This window comes from Acipenser ruthenus, chromosome 3 (genome assembly GCF_902713425.1).
Source record: "Acipenser ruthenus chromosome 3, fAciRut3.2 maternal haplotype, whole genome shotgun sequence".
NCBI lineage: Eukaryota > Metazoa > Chordata > Actinopteri > Acipenseriformes > Acipenseridae > Acipenser > Acipenser ruthenus.
The window spans coordinates 45,591,703-45,607,108 of NC_081191.1; the positions used below are offsets into that span (position 1 = coordinate 45,591,703).

The following is a 15,406-nucleotide window of genomic DNA, read 5'->3' on the forward strand; positions in this document are numbered from 1 at the left end:
GAATATTATCTGCATGCCATTTAGGCCTCTCAGAAGCAGTCAACCCACCAGTGCTACTACTTCAAATTGAAGAGATTTTCCATTTGGTGTCTTACCTAATGATGGCAGTCTGCGTTTGCTTGTGTTGTCTGCTTCCTTTGGCTGCTTGAATGACACCCCCCACCACACACACACACACACACACACACACAACTTTTAGCTGAAAGTAAAAACTTTATTTTCTGGTTTTTAATAACCATGCAAAAATAATGCCTGAGGGGAAATATCCCGGCTCACATGAATAGAAAAAACTGCCTAGAAGTAGTCGCTCTGTGCATTAAGTGTCATTTTAAACCGTAGCAATGCCCATTAATTTACTGTACCAGTGGTTTGGATTAATGCAACGATAAACTGAAGAAGTGAAATACAGTTTTTAATATGTCCACATTGGTTAGATTTTTGGAAAATTTCATTTTTTTTTTTTTATCTTGGTTCTTAGAGCCATCAGAATCAATCAAGAGAGTTTTAAGTCACATCAGACAATGCTTCGTCAAGACGTGAAATAATAATTTTTGCAACCTGATTCAGCACAGAGCCAGGAGGGGATCCGATTCCAAACTGACTAAATAAAACAATTCCTAAATCAGTATGATCTCTAAAATGGTATTAGTAGAATATAATATTAAAAGACATTAGACATTTACACCAACACATAAAAACCTTGAGACTGTCTCACTTCTCCGGGGTTAGTGCTATGAAGAATCAGTCAATATGATGTTTTCGCTCATCTCTGGAGCCGTTTGTAGTTGTTCTGAACTGTGCTCTGTGCTGCTTGTTCTCTCATTATGAGTGAAGCTTTTGTCGATTAGTGTTAACAATAATCATGGGTGATTATTATTGTTTTCAGGGAGGTGTTAAGCTTTCATGGGAAACAAGTGCTAGGAGTTACCACAAGTGTTTATAGGGTGTAACGGTATCAGACAGGAATAAACATGCATTTATTCTCTTCTCTTCTCTTCTCTTCTCTTCTCTTCTCTTCTCTTCTCTTCTCTTCTCTTCTCTGAATAAATACATTTGCAGCCTGACTCCACCATGCTAATCACTACTGTGCTTTGAGTGCCACTCATCTCCAATAAAAACCTTGTGACAAAGTATAAGCAAACCAGAGCTGAATACATTACTAGTTAGTGAATTTCCATTTTTGATTAAGCTTCTTCTTCAAAGAGCAACAGAAATGAGACCTGAATTGTTCCAGGGGACTAAGAATAAAAGCATTAATGTCCTACTCAGCAGGCATACTAAACAACTGGCCATAGCAACAATGTCCCAATCTAAAGGAGATGACACTTAATTGAAAACAAGTTCAATTATCCTGCAGGAAATGCTTGTTGTGGAGGGAACTATGAAAAGTAACATATGTTTTATTTGTATTTATTTGTTTATTGTACTGCATCACATTCCGCTACAGTAAGAGTTTCAAGAGATTTTGACATCCGTACTGGGAGCCTGATTTTCTGTGACAAGGTTTATAATTTGATAGCATTAAAACCCTTGTAGTTAGAGCTAAGTATTGTTAAGGTTTAATTTTATCCTGAGGTCTTTCTAGTATATGTAAAACAAAGACTGGTAAAACTACTGTGAAAAACTGCAGTAGCAATCCTGACAGTATTGTTCTGGCCAAAATTGTCTCTCTAAATTTCACTTCTAAACTCCAGTAGCTGGAGATGACTTCTTTTAGTGAGACCTTGTAAGACTATCTTTAAATAAACTAATTAATCAAACAGCTGTAGCATCAGCCATTGCCAGAGGTTGTGTTTTAATGCTGAAATGTAATGTATTACTTGAACCTGGAACCTCCTAGTTACAAACCCTTTTTTTAACCACTGGACCACATAGCCTCCTATTCTAAGGCAGATGACAAACAAGGGGGCGGCACGGTGGTGTAGCGGTTAGTGCTGCTGCCTCACAGCGCCAGGGTCCTAGGTTTGAATCCGGCCTAGGGTACTGTCTGCGTGGAGTTTGCATGTTCTCCCCATGTTCGCGTAGGTTTTCTCTGGGTACTCCGGTTTCCTCCCACAGTCCAAAGACATGCTGTCTAGGTTGATTGGTCACTCTAAATTGCCCTGTGTGTGAGTTAGTGAGTGTGTGTGTGTGGTGCCCTGCAATGGACTGGCATCCCGTCCAGGGTGTAGTCTCACCTTGCACCCTGTGTATGCCAGGTTAGGCTCCGGCTCACCGTGACCCTGTAAAGGAGTAAGCAGTTGATGATAATGGATGGATGGATGGACGACAAACAAGGATTTAAACTACCGTGCCATCCCCCAACACCTGCTCTCTTAATTAAACCGTGCGGTCTTTCAGGTTACAAGATGCCTAGGAGTCTTCAATCTCCTTTATTTAAAATGTATTTATTATTTTTAATTTGCTTTAAAAGAGAGGTAAAGTGAGACGAGCATGATGAAAGGCTTGTCAGCTAGCGAGGGTCCAGTTACGGATATGCTATCGATTGTGGTGAGATAATGGGAGGGCACTGTGTGCGCTGTCAATAGTTTCAGATCTGCCTGAAATACAATACATCACAAGAGACAGGAAAAGCCATTGCTGCATGCTTTTGTGGAGAGGAAGGTGACTTTCTTAACAAAACTTCAGCAAAGTCGAGAAGATTCTCTTAGATTCAAACTCAAATGTGGACTTCTAATACTCACCAATGAGTAATTATAAAATCATTTATCACTATTTCTATTATATATTTATCTATATACCTATCTATCTATCTATGTTGCATTCATACTGTTAGTTACATACTAAACTCTGTATATATACTCTGTGCAACTTATTTTAGAATAGATCACACTATTTTTCTTCTTCTTCTCAAAGGACTCAGTGAATTTTTGTATATGATTGTAAGACCAAAATGAGTTACAGACAGCGCTCCAGATAAGCTGCGTATTGGGTGTTTTATGCATTGAAAAAACATGAATTACACATGATATTTAAATTTAACGCATAAAGAATACGCATAGCAATTTTGCAGCACAGCTCGAGTTCTCATCTTATCAACCTTCTTGTACTTGGTTTGGTTTCCAGTGTCTCAATGGTGAATTGTTAATATATCTCAAGCAGTAAGCTAGAGAAATGATGGGGCAGCTTGTAGCCTGCCTGGGAATTGCCAGAAGCTGTGACCTGTAATTTCGGTATGGTTGAATCACTCACTTGCAATGCGTGTTTATGAATGGTGAATAAGCAACTGGATTCATGATTTTCATGATTTCTCTGTCAACCACATTTTTGTAAGGTAAATCTATATAATAAATACAACATTCTGTGTTAGATCGGGATACTTTATATTGTTATAGCAAGGTGATCAATAAGGAATACAATATATATATATATATATATATATATATATATATATATACATATATATATATATATATATATATACATATATATATATATATATATATATATATATATATATATATATATATATATATATATATATATATTCTTTTTTTTGTTTATTTGCATTAGTGCAGTGTCGGTACAGTTTTAAAAATATATTTTGGGATTTTTTTATTTGTTTTGTTTTTACATTTTTTGGGAGCGTGTCTGTCAACTTGGAAAGTGAGAGCACAAGAAACTGAGAAAGGAAGATTTACAGAAAAAAAACTGTGACAGTAGCTAACTACATCGAGAGTAGCAACGTCTCTGACAATAATATTATCACTATTATTAAGGCAGGACAAAAGGAGGACTAAATAAGACAAAGTTTGTGTACAGTAGTTCAAATTAACATTACAGTTAAAATGTAAGGCTGTAGTTAATGAATACCTCATAAGTTAGCATTAAAGTATTATAGTATTTTACTCACCAAAAATACATTTAATGCAGATAGTGTTTAAAGTGGAGAGTAAATTACTCAATGACCCAAAAACTTAACTGGGTTGCTGAGTGAAGGCCCACAAGTTAAGGGCGAATGCCTTAAGGCAGTCTTCAATTTCACTTCATGCAAATTGTAGCAAAGTCACCAGATAAAAATAAAGAACTAGAGATCTTTCTCAAGAAAGCAGATATACAGGAATACAGGGAGAGTGGAGATGAGGAAATCATATGCTTCAGATGTACAGTATGTTCAGTTTGTAACAAAACCCATTGTATATTAAAGTTACCACTTTAAGTGACTTGGGACCCTACAGATTTGCAGATAAATGGACATGCACTCAAAAGGACAGCCCTGACTCTGAAGCCACTGGCATGTTTGCATCTTTGCAGATTAAACAGATTAATTTGAGAATGTGTTAGTGACTGTTGTCGTTAGATAGCTGAACATGTGAGGATCTTAAGAAATACTTGACAAACAGAAAACTGAAGATCCTTATATTTTTTAGAAGATAATAACTATTTATTAGTAGAAGTGCAGGAACATGTGTGGTCTTGGCCTTTACAACCTTGCCAACTCTGAACCAGTTTGCTGTTGAGGGCATAGAGAAATTGCTGCTCCTTGTTTTGAGAACCTGCTGAAGAGAACATGAGCATGTACATGATAAGGAGAGTTTTGCTCCTGTGCTGTTCTGGAAGAATGAATCAAGATGCATGCGATGAGTTACTGCGGCTTGGGGTAAAGGGAGGGATGGCATTAACCTTGCTCAGCTGAGCAGAATCCTGACTGCCTCACTGCACAAGTAAACATTACTCCATTGTGACCTTGGTTGGAGGAAGGTCAAGGCATAAGTGTGTGGACAGGATGGCTTTGTGGTGACGTCACAGACCAGGAAAAGACAGACAAATACTACTGGTCGAAGCGCTGAGCATGTATTTATTGAATACTAAATAAAATGTTTAGACAAAACAAAACACTTTACACCAAACAAAAAGGCACGTTGGCCAAAACAAATAATGACCACAGACAAACAAGCAAACAAGTTTTATGCTGGTCCTAATCCAGCATGAGTAGCAATTGTTTATATAGTTTCTAGATCTTACTGTCACTTACGTTCCTCCTCTGAACAATTCAAACCCAGGTCAGCAAAAGTTGCTCTTTTTTATATCTTGGTCAAGGAATTAACTGTCTCTCAATTACCTAGTTTATCCCTCGACCACATTCTGCACGGGCTTTCTCATACGCATGGTCGACAGCCAATTTGTCAATAAATCATTAGCTGCCGACCACGCATTCTCACAAGCTTAGCTGGATGGGAAATTTTAACCCCACCTATGCTGTCAAACAATAATAACAAACCTTGTTTTAAACAAACACAAAGTAAATTATAATAATAATAATACAAAATAATATAAATAAACACAGGGGCAGGGGTACCCCGTCACACAGTGGTAATGCCCTTGCAGCTTGAGTTGGGCTCTGGATAGTACAAGTAAAGTGAAGTAAAGCTCCATCTTTGTTTAGATGAACTGGACATTGATCCACATTTCTTCAGAAAACGTGAGGTAAACAGTTTTATGGTAAATCAGTAAATGTGCTGTTCGGTATGGCTGTATTGTTTTATATTAGAACATGGATATTGATTTAACACAGCAGTGTGTTTTCAAAAACAAATTTCATTGAACATATATGAGAAAACTGAATTTTCATCTGAAAGAAATGTTACCAAAATAGTCCTTGGACACTTTTATATTTAATAATCTGCTGGTTTTGTTGTACCTTTTTTATTTAGAAGGTCAAGTCAAGGAAAAGCAATAAACCTCACTTTTTTAACTCTCAGAAACCTGCATAAAAGTTTGTATTCAGAGGTTTCAATGACAATGCATCCTTGATGAGGTTCAGTGGACCTGTGCACAGCCTTCTTAAAAGACTTGAGCAATATGGTCTGCAGAACACTAGTGAATTGAAAAAAATATAATTGAGGTGTGATTAAGTAATTGCTTTCTAGTAATTAATATCTCATTTTCTGGGCCAGAGCCTCCTAGGCTCTATTCAAGTACATTAATACGCACTGTATTTCAATTTTCCTTTTTAGAAAAGGATTGCCCTTTAATCTTGTATAAAGCATTCATAAATTAAAGAAGCTGTTTTTGCATCCAGTAAAATAGGGGTCTGAAATAATTTGTTTTGTGAATAATTCTTCTGTTACTACAACAAGTTTCATAATTTATTCTATAATTGTAGCACAATGTTTTTGTCTGAATGTTTCTAAAGGCATTTTAGTTGGTTAAAATATGTGTTACTCACCATTTGTTAGATACACAGTATTTCAAATGTACAATAACTACTCGCACAACGATTCCCCTGGGATGAACAATATAAACCCAGTGTTGCTTTAACAGCTTTTTTGATAGGAAGCCTGAGAGGCACAATTCTTAACACAATGGAATGCAGTGGTAAGCACAAAAATTGTCAAAATGCCATTGCTCTTTACCGTTCATAGGTAAGTATTCTCAATTAAACAAAAGACACTTTTGTCTATGTCTGGATTTTCTGTCTCATTTGAGAATTAATTATAAGGTAAACAATTATGTGCAGTACTGTATTATGAAAATAACAACAACATAACGGTAGCTTTCTGTGATGTTTGGGTGTTTTATTTTCTGTTCTCACAATATTTAATACATGTTTACTTAGCAAACAAACACAGATTAAAGGGTATTACCTTGTAGTGGACAGCCAAGGTAATGTCTTCTATTCAGGATTTTAATTGCAATTATAAACTGGTCTCAGCACTACATTAAGTAATTGTAAAATCCTTTATCTGGAGTATTTTAGCATGAATACATGAATGCTTGCTTCTTTTTGTCTCTGCTCCCAGTCCTGACCCTGCTGTGTCATGTTTTCTCATTCAGGGGGCTGGAGCATGTGGAGCCCCTGGGCAGAATGTAACAGTGTCTGTGGGGGAGGGGTGCAGATGCGCAGCCGTACCTGTCAAGCACCACTCGAGGAAGCCTTCCTGTGCGAGGGGGTGTTGGAGGAGGGACGACCCTGCAACAAGCAGCCCTGCAGTAAGTGAGCCACTGCAGAATACGTACTGGTGCAGAGGCTAGTGTCATTCCTGGTCTTTTTTTCTGAGCCTAGTCCTAATGCTGAAATGTGTCCTGCAGTATGTAATGCAAACTAATAATACTGCTTGGTTATTCAAAATCTCCAAAGGCTTTGGGTGATGTGCACTGGAAAGCAGAATAGTTTAAATACTTAAATTGACATGGGGATGAGTTTAGAAATATTTGTGCACAGCTTGAACAATACAAATGTTTTTTTTTAATTTAATAGAAGAAATACATATGTGTCTGTCTTCTCTCACAAGTACTGTGGTACCCCACATATTTTCAATTTACTTGTAGTGCAGTACAACTCTGAAGGACATTGCATACTAGACATTCGAAATTTTGATCTGCAATGTCTGCCCACTTCAGCTGGAGTCCCTTTTATTGATTCCAGGCACCTTGTTTTGACTGTCAAGCTGACCACGCTTTCTTGCTTTGCTGTGTCTAGTCATACTCAAGTACCCTGCTCCATTCACATCGATCAAGTTGTCTATCTAAACACATAGTCTGTATTGTCTTAGTTGAAGAAGCCATCACAATTCAGACCCTGCACTTAGCAGCAGTCACTGTACTACCTGCTTTGTTTTGGCTCCCTGCTCCCAGTCCTGACCCTACTGTGTCATGTTGTCCTATTCAGGTGGCTGGAATCTGTGGGGCCCCTGAGCACAGTGTAACAGTGTCTGCAGGGGTATGCACCCTTTGTGATCCCTGTGTGTCCTTCTAAATTTGGGAAAATAAGGATCTATTTTGCCTCCTTAATTAACATGCAAATCCACCTTGATTATTTATTTATTCTTCCATTGGATATTAAACACAAAGTCACCCTCACCGCAACCTTCTCCTGGGTTTGTTGACTGGGCATATTAAAAAGGAAGTCAGATTGCTAACCACAGCCCTTGATTTGCCATAGCCAAGGGGCGCTACAGCTCCCGAAGCCAGGCCCTGCGCTCCGTCGACTATCGCAAGCGTGAGGAAACTGAGGAGGCTCTGCGCTACGGATACCCTTCTTCGCAGACAGGTAGGCAAAAGGTTACCCGCCTCTTCCCTTATCAGTAGCTGTCCACTCAGCAGAAATGTACTGTACTATTTAAAAAAAAAATTAGGCAATTCAAGTTTCCGGTTGCCATCAGTATCAAAGAATTCTTACAGACAACTGCACGTCACCGGCTCAGTGAGTTAAGGGGTACTCCCAGGGACAGAGCATGCTTTCACCTATGTACAAATATAAGTTGGGATTCTTCACCTGCAAACTCAAGTTTACACAACAGTAAGTACACTACTCCATGCTTGTCCACATAAAGCCACAGAATCAACAGAGTGCATCCACACAAATCCAAACCAACCAAAAAAGAGATGAGTATGTATGTAGGTATGTATGTCTGTGGCATATCTACCAATCTCTTTAAGTCTTGAGAAGGGGAAATACGTAATTATATAATATTATGGAATACTGGTTTTTGTGTTAGGGTGTTGTTATGGAGACCCTTATACTGTACAGTATATGATGTACATTCTTGATTTTCTGAATACACCCTTAAGGGCTCCAGAAAATTCCAGATGGCTTGAGCTGCACTTTGTTGGACTAGTCAAGCATGAGATTTTAACTGTTCATAACATTTTACAAAGCTCAATATCTGGCTGGTGGATGCAGGATAGGCATAATTGTGTCCTTGGGTCAGGCATTTGTCCTTGTAAATTCACTCCAGAACTACCCCTTTTTGGTAGTCCCAGAATCTTGTGACCCTTACTTGGGTGTGTGTGTGCTTATGTGTGTGTGTGTGTTAGTGGGAGTTTTGATACGTTTTTCAACTCAGTATAGTCAGCCCGTGTGGCAAATATTGCCATATACTATGTAGTGCTGCCTCAAATCAAGTCGAAAGCAAGTGTAACTTAGTAAAAACAGAACATACTGTCTCAGCCAATCACGTTTAGAATCTTGTATAGAAAAAGTTATTTACGTCATGGTGTTCAGCTCTCATCATGGTAATAAATCTTGCAGGTCGTGCACACTGCGTAAGGAAAATCAAAAATGGCAGAATTAGATTTTTCCTATGTTCGAAAGTGAAGAGTTTTACCCAGCATGACTATTGTGTCTGAACGCCTCTCCCCAATCCCTCCAACCCCCCTCCCCTCCGCCCACCCCCCCCACCCCCCCCACAGTGGACCCGGCGGCGGAGGAGTGGTCCCCCTGGAGCGTTTGCTCCACCACGTGTGGCGAGGGCTGGCAGAGTCGAACACGCTTCTGTGTGTCGTCCTCCTACAGCACCCAGTGTAGCGGCCCCCTGCGTGAGCAGAGGCAGTGCAACAACTCCGCCGTCTGTCCAGGTAGGTCACCATCCACTCCACTCCCTCACCTCTCCCTCACCGCTGTCTCGTGACAGACACATGTACCACAGGGCAGCTTAGCCCACTGAAAAAACAATGAGTCAATATCAAGACAGACTAAGTTGAATTGCTCTAGTGCAAAATTAACATTAATGAAATCTGTCCTTTATAATTCTCTTCCCCTTTAAAATATATATTTACACAAGCTCAAATGGGATTTTAACATAGCGGACAATGGCACTCGCTGGCCAAACAATGTAATGCAGTTGCATTTTTGCAAAGATGGGAAAATAATATATATTTTTTGAACACCCTACTTTCCACAGTAGTTATTCAAACCTTGGTAATGGCCAGAAGCAATAGTGGTTACCTAAATTATCAGTGGTCAGCAACCACAAAGCACTGGGACCTGTCTGACACAGGGCACAGGTAAATCCAGTACATATTTGTTCCTTTATGGCTTCTGGATTCTGGGGTATTTGTCCATTGGTAAGTGGATTAATCTTAAATCTTAGATAAATTACCCTGAAGGGTTGACATTCTTTTTAGTTTCTAATCTTTTTGATTGCACATATTGATACTGAGAATATGGAACATTGCTGTGTAACAGAGAGGTAATCGGGCAAGAGACAATATTACAGCTGTCTGCCTCCATTGAACAGGCAATTCAGTCTAAGGTCAGTCACACCACAAAGAGCAGGGGCTTTGTGATGCTAGTTGAGATGCATTGATAAGGTGGCATTATGGCTTCAGGTTCACTGGGACAGTTTGGGAAGTTTTTCTTTTTAACATAACAAAAGAGAAAGATAATAGTTAACTAAATGAATTGGGATGTGAGTTAAAAGAAACACAAACTTTCCCAAAGTGTACCAGTGCATTGAACACATTAATGACTTGAATGAATGACTTGAATGTGCTTTGAAAAACAACAGTATGTGGGCACCAAGCATGTATTAGTGTTTATATATATATATATATATTATTTTGTTTTTGTTTTTAATGTTTTTAATATATATACTATTATTTTGTTTTTGTTTTTAATGTTTTATCGAACTAACTTACTTATATAGTACTTATTATATACTGTAGGACTGTATATACATATTTGATAAAATGTTGACACTTTATACTATCTATTAATTTCATATAAACTAACACATAATTTGCTAGTTTTTGAATATTGAATTAATATGAAGTACACCTCAATGATACATTCAATATGTATATAACACGTATATAAAGCAACCCTATGTCTATGCATGCCTCCTACATTATATCAGAGGTGTATTGTTAATTAATATCCACTTCATATTAATTCAAGTGTATCTACTAAGTAGTTACTATGTATTTACATTGTTTAACTGGAGTTAAACATAGTTTCACTGGTAATATATATAGAGGTTATGTCTTGTGTGCAATGCTTAAATTGAACCCTGGATTCAAATATGTTACTGCTGCCAGATTTGTCCAGACCTGTGCTCTCCAGTGGTGTTGATGGTTATTTCTTGTCATGATAAATAATAATCAATAGCAATACTTACTGTACATTGAGCCTCTCAGTTTCAGATAAGAAACCACATTATAGTCTGTACTTTACTTAGATGCTCTTAAATCTTTCACAGCTGCAGACTTTTCCAGTAATATATTGGAAAGAAAACTCAAACCAGTAGACCTGTAAACTAATGAAATGCACAAATATGTATTTAGATGTTTCACAGTGCTCTCAGAATCATGTCTAAACTCTTAGTTCATGTGGGACAGGTTAAAGGTTACACTCTGATGTCACAAGAGCTGCTTTAAACTTCTGAGTTTTTAAATGTTACCAGCACTAGATGACTGAAACAGAAAATGATATGCAAAGTGAACATAAAGGAAAAAAAGACATTAGTTAAGATAACTCTATTGCCTTGTTACTTTTTCATATTGTTACATTACCAGGGAGTCTACAGCTATGGACAAAAGTTTTGCATCACCTAGAATTTTAGGATAAATTTAGATTTTATGTAACATCATGTAATCAAAGAAAGTACAAAATGATATTGCAAAAGTCTACCGGGAGCTATATCAGATGTTAGATTTCAAAATGTCATTTTTTTCTATTTGTGTCAGTTTTTAGTTGAGTATATGGAAAACTACAAAGCAGTATGCAATTGAATATGTTAACGTAACATTAGTCAGCAGGTTTCATTTGACTTTATGGAGCAAAATTAGCACCACTGTGTCTTTGTATCTTTGGTTGCTGGAGGTCCCTCTTCAGCCAGTGCAGTTGATAACTCAACAGTAGGTGTGTGCTGGTTGTTTTTCTCCTCTATAAATCACACCTTAGCATCTCTAATTGCAGTGCACGGGGCCTGGGACGAATGGTCACCATGGAGCCTGTGTTCATCCACCTGTGGGAGGGGCTACAGAGACCGCACCCGCACCTGCAAGCCCCCACAGTTTGGGGGTAACCCCTGCGAGGGGCCAGAGAAGCAAACCAAGTTCTGCAACATCGCCCTCTGCCCCGGTGCGTACACAATCTCTCTGTCCCTCTGTCTGCGAGTCTGTTTAATAACTGTAAGAGTGATGGTTTGTGATTATTTGTACAGGTTGTACAATTAGGTCACATCGCTGGCTGAGACTAAGAACAAATTAAATAACAAAAAATATAGTTTCTAGAAAAGCACAATCATATTTTCAATAATCAAAACATAAATGAACCATCAGATGCTTCTTAATTTTTAGGAATTTTGTTGTTACAGTTTTTTTGAGCTCAGCCAGCTATAGTTGGTATTTCAGTCATGGATATATATGTATATATATATATTATATTTTATTTTTACATTTTAAAAAAGAGAAAACTAAGAGTATTTTTTTCTGTTTGGAATTAAATGATATAAAAACAATAACAAACATTCTAAAAAACACATTCACTACCAGAACTATAAAAAACAGTGTAGTGAAAACAGATTATTATACTGCAAGACACCTCTAAATGAAATGTGTCAATGCCAAAATGTAGAAGGCTTCATTTCATTATGCAGTGCTGCCCACAATATAAGGTTAAGACATCCTATGGAAACTAGAAGAGAAATCGAGCAGCTTCACAAAATGGATGGACAAAGTGCCTGAAAGAAAACACATTATGGGTAGTAGCAAAGGCTGATAATGAAGTGCTACTCATTCCATCAGTCATTAATGAAAGCAGTTGTGCAGTGGTGAGTGCAGTTTTCGGTAAAAGGAAAAAAATATGCTCGGCATGGTGTGGTAAATAAGTTGCTGCTGTCTTCAGAATTAGTAAAGCGATGCTTCTCTATAAGGCTTTTGTTTAAAATATATATATATATATTTTGTATTGTCATTACCAGTGATGCTGTGCCTGGTGTTCCATTTGCAATGGTGCTGGATGGTGCTTTTGAAGTAATTGTCACCAGTAGCTGATGTTGTGGCTATTGTTTTGTCTCTGCAGTGGATGGGAACTGGAATGAGTGGTCGAGCTGGAGCTCGTGTTCAGCCTCCTGCTCTAACGGGACCCAGCAGCGAATCCGAGAGTGCAATGGGCCCTCGTACGGTGGGTCCGAGTGCCACGGCCACTGGGTGGAGACCAGGGACTGCTTCCTTAAACAGTGCCCAGGTAGGAAAAGTGGCAGACTTTGGCTTCCTCTTTATGAAAAGCACAGCATAGTGTAATAATATCATGATAGGTAAGTATAAGCATAGACTTATTGCCAGTAGAAGTCCAGTATTTTATCATCCCTAGACAAGATTTATTGCTCTCTGAAAGGGTATATATGGTGCAGGTTGAGGTCTTGCATAAGTGTAATCTTGAAAAGTTTATACAGAGTGCTTGTGTTTGTTTTTAGTGGACGGGAAGTGGCAGCAGTGGGGTTTGTGGGGCAGCTGTACAAAGACATGTGATGGCGGCACGCAGGAACGAGAGAGGATCTGCTACGGACCTTTCTTCGGGGGGGAGCAATGCCCGGGACCCCGGGAAGAATCCCGTCTCTGCAATGAAAAGCGGTGCCCAGGTTAGTGATGGGATAGGGTACAGGGCATGGGGATAAACAAGCAGCTCACAACCACATTCAGAGCTCCTCACAAGCTATGCAGGAATGGACATAGACATCAAGAAAAAAACAGAAGTGTAGTCTAAAGCACTTGCACCACTCTTTAACCAAGGTCCTGTCAACAGTTCATCCAGGTTCTTGTTCTAAATCCATAACTGCACATTACCTGGAAAAATGTCTGATGTAGAATTCTAAATCCCATCAAACAAAGCCTTGTGGGATTGTAGTCTTGTAGGTTTGTGGGAGTAAGGGCTCTGACAGGTATTGCCATATGTTTTGCTATGTGTGTGTTCCAGAGCCTCATGAGATCTGTGAGGAGGAGAATTACGCCAAAGTGGTGTGGAAGAAGACTCCGTCTGGAGAGGCTGCCGCAGTACGCTGCCCCCCAAATGCCTCGGGTAAGGAAACTCTTGCTGTTGATCACAGCCTTTATTTTTGTACTACGTATGTGGGTTTTCCAAAGTGCTTTTATTTTTCATATTTCAATGGCCAGGTTGTAATAGTAGCAGCTTTGCCAATCTTTCACTTCTGAGCTCCCCATTAGCAATGTTGATGTTTAATCTGTTAAACAAAAACACTTATTCCATACCCTCACCATGTTGTGTGCAAAGAAATGTCTCCTACCCTCTGAAAATTGAGTGGTCATGGCCTCGCCAAAATATCTTTAAGCAACCCAATTTGATCAGTATAAATCTCCATGAAACAAATCTGAAAAATGTTATTGTACAAAATAAAAATAACCTCAGCTGTCTGCTATATAAATAAACCCACATATCCAGCTTGGCACTTTCTTAATGGATATCAAATCATAGCTGATACCCTGGCATTTGGATACAGGCTTAGTTATTTGCTTCTTTTTTTGAAATTATAGTACAGCCCTTTGTGATAGCCTTCATGATAAAGTGCATCAGTTCCCAACTATGGCCCTCAAGATCCATACTGCTTTTCTAAGCAGGTCCTAAATTAGTTAATTGGACTTAAAGACGTAATCAGAAAAACAGTCCTAGAATACAGATGACAATGAAAGTGGTGGGAGAGTAATGGTGTAATGGTCTGCTTTGCATTGCTTTGATCCAGGGCTGATCCTGCGGAAGTGCACTCTGGATGAGGAGGGGATTGCTTACTGGGAGCCACCTACCTACATGAAGTGTGTCTCTAATGACTACAGGAACATACAGATTATGGTGAGACAGTCTGAAGTGATCATTTAGTGTTTTGGCCTTAGATTGACATTTTATTCATAAAATTGACCTATGATTACAAAAGGTTATGTATTTGTAGCAAGGAAAGTACTTTATATATACAGAAGTATCCGGTATGCCCAGGTATTTTCATTCTTCTCGGCCACAGTACTAGGCCTTATACATGAATCTGAGAGCTTGGTGCCTCTCTCTGTGGGGCCTTTGTCCCTAATTGTATTGGCGCTCTCTCTTCCTCTCCATCCCCAGACGAGGGACCACCTGTTGAAAGCACAGAGAGGGCTGATTGGGGACGGGGTGTCGGACATCATCAGAAACCTGATGGAGATCTCTCAGGATGGCACAAGCTACAGTGGAGACCTTCTGGCCATCATGGACGTGCTCAAGAACATGACTGAGATCTTCCGGAGGGCATACTACAGCCCCAAAGCTGTGGACCTGCAGGTCTGAGTGTTTCTATGAGTCTGTGTGTGTGTTTCTGTCTGTATGTGACACAAAAAGTAGACATCAGGAACATAAGAACAAAAGAAGAGTTATTAACTATTGAGGCAATTTGGCCTGCCAATGACTGTCCGGTTCCAAGTTGCTGATTGACCTCACATATTTGTTTAATCGACTCACCAGCTACAATGTGGAATGGTAATGCATTCCATCTTAGCAAAAATGATTTACTTCTCTATGTCATACTCTTCACAACTCCAGATATACATTCTGATTCTGATGAATGCAGTTCTTAAAATAGTAACTTCAATCCTTTTTCTGTAATGCAGGGACCAAAACTGAACGCAGTATTCTGGTGTGCAGTCTCACCAGTACATTATACAACCAGATCATAATCTTCCTTGTACTCCTGTACTTATT

General features: G+C 38.9%; 1 protein-coding gene across 12 annotated transcripts in view; it reads left to right on the plus strand.

The window, feature by feature from the left end:
• Positions 1-15,406, plus strand: part of LOC117394686 (adhesion G protein-coupled receptor B1-like) — a 115,335-nt gene that overhangs the window by 40,753 nt on the left and 59,176 nt on the right. For 6 of the 12 annotated variants that reach the window (XM_033993130.3, XM_033993133.3, XM_033993135.3 and 3 more), the window contains exons 3-11: positions 6,778-6,933; positions 7,886-7,993; positions 9,136-9,300; positions 11,642-11,806; positions 12,749-12,913; positions 13,143-13,307; positions 13,643-13,744; positions 14,424-14,530; positions 14,795-14,989. In XM_033993130.3, coding sequence (XP_033849021.2) covers positions 6,778-6,933; positions 7,886-7,993; positions 9,136-9,300; positions 11,642-11,806; positions 12,749-12,913; positions 13,143-13,307; positions 13,643-13,744; positions 14,424-14,530; positions 14,795-14,989 — 1,328 coding nt within the window. Of the gene's footprint in view, positions 1-6,777; positions 6,934-7,885; positions 7,994-9,135; positions 9,301-11,626; positions 11,807-12,748; positions 12,914-13,142; positions 13,308-13,642; positions 13,745-14,423; positions 14,531-14,794; positions 14,990-15,406 lie in introns of all 12 variants that reach the window. The other 6 variants (XM_033993128.3, XM_033993129.3, XM_033993131.3 and 3 more) reach the window with 2 other exon arrangements.